General features: G+C 45.5%; 1 protein-coding gene across 3 annotated transcripts in view; it reads left to right on the forward strand.

Annotated features, from left to right (window-relative positions):
• Window positions 1-8,880, forward strand: part of fam193a (family with sequence similarity 193 member A) — a 220,711-nt gene extending 211,831 nt beyond the window's left edge. For all 3 annotated transcript variants that reach the window (XM_067982416.1, XM_067982417.1, XM_067982418.1), the window contains exons 21-22: window positions 5,371-5,452; window positions 7,844-8,880. In XM_067982416.1, the coding sequence (XP_067838517.1) occupies window positions 5,371-5,452; window positions 7,844-7,937 (176 nt within the window). In that variant the 3' untranslated portion in view covers window positions 7,938-8,880. The remainder of the gene's footprint in view (window positions 1-5,370; window positions 5,453-7,843) is intronic.
• The last annotated feature ends 532 nt before the right edge of the window (window positions 8,881-9,412 follow it).

Below are 9,412 nucleotides of genomic sequence, written 5' to 3' on the forward strand. Positions count from 1 at the left end.
TTATTCACTTTCAACTGCAGACACCCAGTGTCAGGATCAAGGACTCAAGCTCAGCATCAGTGGTTGTGATACTGGAACACGGGGTCATGAGTCCAAAAGCCAGCAAGTTTATCAAACTGAATTCAATAAATAAGGAAGTAGTAGCAGGACATTTGGAGACTCATAATACAATCAAGGAGAGTCAACATGTTTTATGAAGGGGAAATCATGTCTGACAAATTTATTGCCGTTCTTTGAGGAAGTAACGGGCAGGGTGGATAAAGGGGAACCAATGGATGCAGTATATTTGGATTTCCAAAAGGCATTCGATAAGGTGCCAGATTAAAGATTACTGCACAAGATAAAAGCTCATGGTGTTGGGGGTAATATACTGGCATGGATAGAGGATTGGCTAACTAACAGAAAACAAAGAGTCGGGATTAAAAGGGTCATTTTCAAAATGGCAATCCTTAACTAGTGGGGTGCCGCAGGGATCAGTGCCTGGGCCTCAGCTATTTACAATATATACCAATGACTTGGATGAAGGAACAGAGTGTCTTGTGGCCAAATTTGCTGATGATACAAAGATAGGTGGAAAAGCAAGTTGCGATGAGGACACAGTGTCTGCAAAGGGATATTGACAGGTTAAGCGAATGGGCAAAAATTTGGCAGATGGAATATAATGTGGGAAAATGTGAAGTCATCCACTTTGGGAGGAAAATAAAAAAGCAAAATATTATTTGAATGGAGAAATACTACAAAATGCTGTGGTACAGAGGGATCTGGGTGTCCTTGTACATGAAACACAAAAAGTCAACTTACAGGTGCAGCAGGTAATCCGGAAGGCAAACGGAATATTGGCCTTTATTTCTAGGGGGATGGAGTATAAAAGCAGGGAAGTCATGCTCCAACTGTACAGGGTGCTGGTGAGACCACACCTGGAGTACTGCGTACAGTTCTGGTGCCCTTATTTAAGGAAGGACATACTTGTATTGGAGGCGGTTTAGAGAAGATTCACTAGGTTGATTCCGGGCGTGGAAGGGTTGTCTTATGAGGAAAGATTGAACAGGTTGGGTCTATACTCATTGGAGTTTAGAAGAATGAGAGGAAATCTTATTGAAACATACAAGATTCTGAGGGGACTCGATAGGGTGGATGCTGAGAGGATGTTACCCCTCACGGGGGAATCTAAAACTAGGGGGCATAATCTCAGAATAAGGGGTCGCCCGTTTAAGACGGAAATGAGGAGGAATTTCTTCTCCCAGAGGGTCGTGAATCTTTGGAATTCTTTACCCCAAAAAGCTGTGGAGGCTGAGTCATTGAATACATTCAAGGCTGAGTTAGACAAATTTTTGATCAGCAAGGGAGTCAAAGGATATGGGGAAAGGGCGGGACAGTGGAGTTGAGTTTAAAAAATCAGATTAGCCATGATCTCGTTAAATGGCGGAGCAGGCTCGATGGGCCGAATGGCCTACTCCTGCTCCTGTCGCTTATGATCTTTTAAATCTGGAAACCTGTTTTCTAATACTAGGGGGAAAAAAAAGACACTCATTTTACACTACGTGTTTGACTCTTGATGCCCTTCGAAGTCAAGCAGTTGTTTTAAAAAAAAGTCTTGGGAGCGCCATTGTCACAAGGACCACAATGGTTCAAGAAGGCGACCCCATCACCATCTTCTTGGGACAACTGGGGTGGGTAAAAAAAATGCCTTGCCAGTGTCACTATGCACCCCAAAAACAAATTTTAACAAAACCTCCCAGGTATTCTGCAACCAGGTGCAGAGTAAATCTCCCTCTGCTTCTGCCCCAGCCTTGGAAGAGCACTCCCTGACTGAGATTTTTTCCATTTCCCATACAGTAACAACTTGCATTTGTATAGCGCCTTTAACCATAGTAAAATGTCCCAAGGCGCTTCAGAGCAGCGTAATCAGACAAAATTTGACCGCCAAGCCACATATGGAGATTATGGGACAGGTGACCAAATGCTTGGTCAAAGAGTTCTGAGGAGCGTCTTAAAGGAGAGAGGGAGGGAATTCCAGAGCTTAGGGCCGAGGCAGCTGAAGGCACAGCCGCCAATGGTGGAGTGATGGAAATCAGGGCTGTGCAAGTGGTCAGAATTGGAGGAGCGCAGAGATCTGGGGGTGGGCGGGTTTGAGGGCTGGAGGAGGTTAGAGATACCAGCGAGATTGCCAGCTCGTGCTGAATTGGGGAGAGTTTTCCACTCTCCTAGGAACTGGATGGTGACTGCCCAAATCCTTTTCACAAAAACATTCTCATAGCCAGCAGCCGGAGCAGACTTCTCATCCCTGTCGGCTGAATTTGAACCCAGGACCCAAAGGTCAAAAGCCAGAGTTTAACCCACTGCATCTCTCAGTTGCCAGACTTTTTAATCAGAGTTTGTGATCGACTGATGCACGAGACTAGGTCCGTTGTTTCCTCTGACACCAGCTGGTCCCAGGATTAATATTTGTTAGGAGCCACTTCTTGACTAGAGACATCCATGATTTATTGCTGCAGTACATTTCTCTGGGTTTCTGCCACATTCCCACCAAAGTTAGGGAAGGAAAATGGCAGATCTCCCCCCTCTGCGCCCCCCCCCCCCCCGCCCCCCCCAACCTCAGAATTTATAGGCCAGTATCACCTACCTGATCAACCCTGGAAATGGATCTGCACCACAATCAAATCTGCATCCTTTGGGAGGCCATCTCCTAGGGAGAGTTATGTCCTCTCATACAGTCTCTTTCTTGCATGCTGTCCTGTGCTCTGCTTTTCTTCTCCCCCCGTGCTCGCTCTCGCTCCTTCCTCCCCTTCTCCCTCCCCGGCCTCTCTCCTTCCCCCTTTTCTCTTCCACCCCGCCCTCCCCAGTCTCTCTTTCTCTCCCCCTCATGTGACCCAATGACTTGAGACCTCAGCATGAAGATAATTATGAATGGCTTTTCGAGCCATGTCGGTTGTCATCCTGCAGCTAATTTCCACCACAAGAGGGAGCTCTGAGACTAGTTAGGTACATTTACTGCAAAACCTGTTATCATTTTAAAATATGTTAGAAAACGGGCACTGAAGCTTAATTTTCCGTTCATGGCATCTAATCATTCTCTTAAATAACTCATCCATAGCCTTACTCTGTCCTACCTCAATGATCTCCTCCAGCTGTATATTCCCACACACGCACTCTGCTCCTCCAATACCAAGTTGCTCCGTCGTCTCTGCTCCACCATTGGTGGTCACTCTTCCATCCATCATGAAGGGGGTCATAGCCAAGGCCAAATGGCCTCACCTGACGTCTGCACTTCTAGGATGGTCGCTGGATAATGACCAGGAGCAGGAATCCTGGCCAAATATCCCTATCTTAACCCAGAAGCACTCAGGCCAATTTTGGATTGATGGATTTTTTTTTTTGTTAGGTAAGGGTATCAAAGGAGTTGAGGTACAGATCAGCCATGACCTAATTGAATGGCAGAACAGGCTCGAGGGGCTGAATGGCCTACTCCTGTTCCTTTGTTCCTACATCAGGATTTTTTCCAGTCTAGCCTGGGAGTTTCCTAGTTGCTGATCCGTTCTCCAAGCCATCGGGCGATCAGCCGTTATCTTTCTCCAGTTTTACGCTCCTCTTTTCTCGATTGCTTCTCTTTTCTGCGATTTTTAAATTCTGCCCTCTTACTTTATCATTTTCCCTCTGGTAGTATTTTTCCCATTTGCATCATCCTTTACTACAGTCTCCATATTGGGAAAAATTGTTCTGAGATTTGCCATCAGCGGTGAGCTTTGTCACTGTGACAATGCACCTCGTGGCTACGCAATGTCATGTTTTCTGATTCGCTAATTTATATAATTAATGACATCAAGTATTAATAGGTGTTCTGTGGAACCGCACTGTATTTTTAAATTTGTTGACTTTGAGTCATCTCTGTTGTTGTGCAGTGCCAATATTGGACAACCTGCATGGAAACTAGTATTTTGTTCCCTTCCTTTTGCCACCGGTTTTCTCCTCCTCCTCCCCCATCCCCCTGTTGCTGGTACAGACTCCTCACTGGTATGTCTGCACAGGCACCTACCACCCTCTGCTCCCTCACTCAAGTAGCCACTCTTCATCCTCGATGTTTGACAGCGAGTTGGTCATTTATTTAACTGCAGGGGTTTTTGTAGCCGAGCGGATTCTGCCCTCACATGGGCACACGCTCACTGCCAGCCAGGATCAGTGGATGGTGATCAGGCGCAGGAGCGTTGGCCGATGTTCCCTCCTCTAACCTGGGGGCACTGAGGCCCATACCACAGTCCTGGCTGAAATCAGCTAACTTAGCATAGATGGGTCATCAAACCCGAGACCTTCCTGGTCTGTCTGGCTCCGCTACTGCCTTAACTGGCTGATACATTCTGGAGCCTCAGTTGTTTACCCAGGTCTGACAAAAGAACTTTAAGGTGATTCGATACCAGTGGTTTTCAGTGTTTACACTAAATGTTCGGGATGTGCAAAAATCCTTGGAACAAAGGAACAGGAGTAGGCCATTCAGCCCCTCGAGCCTGTTCTGCCATTCAATTAGGTCATGGCTGATCTGTACCTCAACTCCTTTGATACCTTTACCTAACAAAAAAAAATCCATTAATCTTAGTCTTAAACTTCACTTGACCGCCCCCGCCCCATCCACAACCTTTTGCGGGGAGAGGATGTTAGAGAGTTCCAGATTTCCATTGCCCTTTGTGTGTAAAAGAGCTACCTGATTTCACCTCTGCACGTTTTCATTTGAAATAGCAACACAACCGTGAACTGGCAGGCAAAGGCTGACTGATTCTAAAAAGACCATGTTAGGGCTTTATCTTGGTGATTCCTCGCTGATTTAAATGCACTTGCCGAGTTTGTTTTCAAAACTATTCTAAGATGGGAATGACATTTTCTACAATAAGCTGTCCTACCACAAGCTGAAGAAACTCAGCTAGGAAAAGCATAGTCCTACCTGTTCAGTAGATGTGATGTAATAGTCATAAGCCAGTCATGTGTAGCAGCTTATACAAACTATATTTGCTTGTAATTGGAGCAACATCGGAATTGCGAGATGAAAAAAGACCAAGGCCCATCTAGTTCGCCTTCTACCATCCTGGTAGTCACATGATTCAACGATAATGGAGTTGTTGACTATTCATGGCAATCAATCTCTTATCATTGAGTCTACAACAGACCCAGACATGAGGCGAGGAAAACCCCCAGAGGTGGAGAGATTTGGGAAACATAGATCCAAAGTCACCCGTTCCTCCCAAGAATGTTACACCCGCCACACGTCATGTCTCAAATTACTCACACTGTGTCCCAAAATGTTATTTTTTGAAAGAAATCTCTCATTTGTGTTTGTTTGAATGAATCAATTTATGAGCAAGTTATATATATTTTTTTAAATAGATGATGTGTTCCTACCTAAAGACATCGATTTGGACAGTGTGGAGATGGATGAGACTGAGCGGGAAGTGGAATACTTTAAGAGGTAATGTGGATCTTGGTGGTTTGAAATCTATCAATAGTGATACTGCTTTGTACATGCCTGGATGTGCTGTACCCTTTAACCTCTTAATAAAAAGGAGCTTGGACAACGTGTGCAGGAATAAGATTTCAAGGGCACTGGGCCACTTTTCATTTGTTCTTGGGATGCGGGCAACACTGGCGTGTGCCAGCCTCGTCTGTGATATTTGGTGGGCTATTTGTCCGTGGGGTCCTCTCCCAGCATTCTCTCTCATGCACACCAACCAGCAGATCACTTGATAGCAAGCAGACATAGGGGACTGTGGTTGCTTTTTTAAAAAAAAAATCTCTTCTCTATACCCAGTGTTACTATGGCTAATTGTAGTATCTCTACTGCCAGTGTATCCAAGAGCTAACTCAACACAGACCAGGGATAACACCTGGATCCAGGTCTGCAAGCTCTGTTTCAGACTGGGCATAACTGATTGTTTCTCTTTAAAGTAAATAAATACTGAGAAAGTTTGTGTTCCAAGACTGCATCAAACAGCCGTTTTCTAGCTAATCTCAAAAATATGACACCAGAAAAGTACTGAGGACTTCAGCTACTGGTGTTCCAACAGCGTGATGAATCAAGGTATGAGCCTAGATTTTGCAGTCTGTTATTTTAGCGCTGGCATTAACCTGTTTAAAATAACTGGGCCGATTGGAAAGTCGACTCTGTGAACTCTAAACTGATAGCCGGCAACTTCAGTATCAGGCAGGTTTGAAGTACAGTCCCCACCACTTAAAACAGGCAGTCGCTTATATTGGCTAAAAAGCGAGAATGCAAAAGTTTACTGGTCATGGTCAATTTCAAAGTTGCAGATAATACCGACTTAAGTACTCTGTTTATTTTGGGCAGAAACAGCTGTGTTTACTCACTAGTTCGCACTTTGTTACAGTGCATTGACTGCAAGAACAAACATAAGTAAATAACACCTCGTTAATGTTACGGTTTGCAGTAAGCACTCACTACAGTTTAAATAAAACCAGTTTAGTTGCATGCAGTCTTGATCTACAGCATTTTTGTTCAATAGTAGAGTACTGTACTAGCACTACCACGTTATACCGGCCATCGCATATAGAGGGCAAATCGCGTTTGCACGCATGCGCCCAATATAAGGAGGTGGGGACGATACTTGAGAGCTGCCACAGATGTTTCAACTGGTTACAACCCTCTGCGTTGAATTAGCTCCTCCCAGGTGAAATGAGGATGGGAGAACCACATCTGACCTGACCCAGGTTTTGGTGGGGTGGGGAATGAGCCAGGGTTCCCGGTACCGATTGCCATCCAAGGACTCCTCCTGGAAAAGTTTGTGTTTGTAGTTGTCAAATGCGTATCAGGCTCCACTGTGGCGCGCGCTCTGGAACTGAAAAGCCCGCCGACAGTTGCACCTAAAGATTAGCCAAGTGGGTGAGGTGCTGGGGGGGCGACCCATGCCTGTTGCCACCAGCAGGGACTTGATGCATTCGGGTTGGGTGAAGAGAAAGTTGACGATAGGGGAAAAAGCCTTCAGAACCTCATGAAATAATTTTGTACAAGGCATTGTTTAGGCCACAGAGTATTGTTATGGGCACTCCATTATAGAAAGGACACTAAAGCAATAGAGTCCAAACAGTGTAGATTCACCGGGATGGGAAACTATAGCTATGAGAGATTTGAGATTTTGAAACTATTTCCACTGGAGCAGAGAAGGCTAAGAGGAGATTTTAATAGAAGTGTTTAAAATAGAGAAAGGCTTTGTTAGAGCGAAAGGGAAAGAGTATTTCCTCATATTGGGGAGTCGGTGACGGGGTTATCAATTTCAAGATGAAACTGAGGAGAGAGGTCAGAAACAATTTATTTGCGTAGAATATTGTTTGAGCATGGAATGCTTTGCCACGAGGAGTAGTTGAGGCAGAGACTGTTGCATCTTTTAAGGGACGAGTAGATTAAACATTTAAATTAGATGATGATACGGGGCTACGGGGAGAGAGCAAGTATTAGTTTTGGATTCCCCCCGCCCTCCTGATCGAATGGCCGGCCAGCACTCACTGTCAAGTCTCGTGGACAAACCATTATCCCATGGGCGAGGGAGCAGAGAGTGATGGTCACCCATGGACCATAGTCCAGCCACGAACCGGTGGGGAGGAGGTGGGGGGGGTGGGGGAGAGAGAAGGAGAGGGGGACGCAAAGCTGTTGAGGCTGAACATACAGACATGCTTTCAAATGGCTGACTCGCAGTGAGCAGTTCTCGTGTCTTCCATTTAATTAACCAGCTGTTGAATCACAGGAGGAGGCCATTCAGCCCATCGTGACTGTGCCAGCTCTTTGAAAATGTCTCTCAGTTTGCCTGGCACTTGTCACATTCTCTTTTTTTTTATATAATCTTCCCAGGTTCTGCTTAGATTCAGCCCGGCAAACCAGGCAGAGGCTCTCCATCAACTGGTCCAACTTCAGCTTGAAGAAAACCACCTTTGCTGCTCACTGATCAGATGAGAAGTTCCTGCAGGAACCGACTTGTGACTCCACTGAATATTCTCACTCAGAGATACAGTACTCTGCTGCGCTGAGAGCTAACCAGGTTGTTCATCTGGAAACTGCCTTGCCTTTATTCCTCCCCTCCCTCTCATCTCCCCACTGCTGTGTGTGGTTCTGCACTGGGATAGGTGCAGGGCGCCTTGGCCCCTTTGATGTCCTTGCAGTTTGGAGAGCGAGTTGGCCGGCTGTTAATCCACTTTTTCCTTACCTGATTTTTTTGTTTTGCTTGTGTGTTTGTAGTCTGTGAGTGGGACTTGTTCGACAGTCGCCATGAATCTGCTGGGGTTGGAGCTCGAAACGACCTTCTGTCTCTGGCTGTTCTGCCCCCTCCACCCCCCCCCCCCCCCCCCCCCAATGGCCCCGGTGTTCTGCCCAAGCTCCTGCTCGGGTGAAGGTCAATGCATTTGTTCCCTCGTCCGCATCAATCCGCTGCATCTTTTTATTCACGTCTTGCATTCTACACTGTACATACGGTCCGACTACTGACAAGGGAATGGACTTCGTCGATTTTTACTCTCCTTGCTCCAGCATTTCCCCCACCTCCCTCCCCCCCCCCCCCCCCCAAACGAGAAGGTTTGAACGAAGGAAACGCTCATACTGAACCGGACAGTGAAAACCCAGTTGCCTCCAGTACTCCTTCACAAATTCACTGTTTAAAGTGTACAAGGTTACGCTATATTGTGTTTGATTTCTGACTTGTAGCCAGCTTGTGTAAGAATACTTGCAGAATGAATTCAAAAGAACAATGCTCACACTATCGATCTGTTATAGAGTGTATAATTGTATTAACACTGAAGCCTAAACTGGCTACTTTTTTAACATATTGTTAAGTAATATTAAAAAAAAATCATGTCTTTCTTTTTGAAAGATGGAATACAGTAGTATGGCAGAAAGGTGAATGTCTGACTTGCCTTTTTCTCTCAAAAGTCTAAATGTCCTTTTATAGGCTTGCATTTCTTAAGAACATCCAGGAGGAAGATTGAGGAGAAGACATGTACAGCAAATGGTAAAACTTTAAAAGGAATGGAGGAGCAGAGAGACTTGGGGGTTCAGATACACAGACCTTTTAAAAGTGGAACAACAAGTTGATAAAAGAAAGACTTGCATTTATACAGCATCTTTCACGACCTCAAAGCGCTTTACAGCCAATGAGGTATTTTTGAAGTGTAGTCACTGTTGTAGTGTAGGAATGCGGCAGCCAATTTGCGCACAGCAAAGTCCCACAAACAGCAGTGTGATAATCACCAGATAATCTGTTTTTAGTGATGTTAGTTGAGAGATAAATATTGGCCAGGACACCGGGTAGAACTCCCCTGCTCTTCTTCCAGATAGTGCCATGGGATCTTCTACGTCAACCAAAGAGAGCAGACGGGGCCTCGGTTTAACGTGTCATCCGAGAGACGGCACCTCTGACAGTGCAGCACC

Source organism: Heptranchias perlo, chromosome 4 (assembly GCF_035084215.1).
Source record: "Heptranchias perlo isolate sHepPer1 chromosome 4, sHepPer1.hap1, whole genome shotgun sequence".
In the NCBI taxonomy this organism is placed as follows: Eukaryota; Metazoa; Chordata; class Chondrichthyes; order Hexanchiformes; family Hexanchidae; genus Heptranchias; species Heptranchias perlo.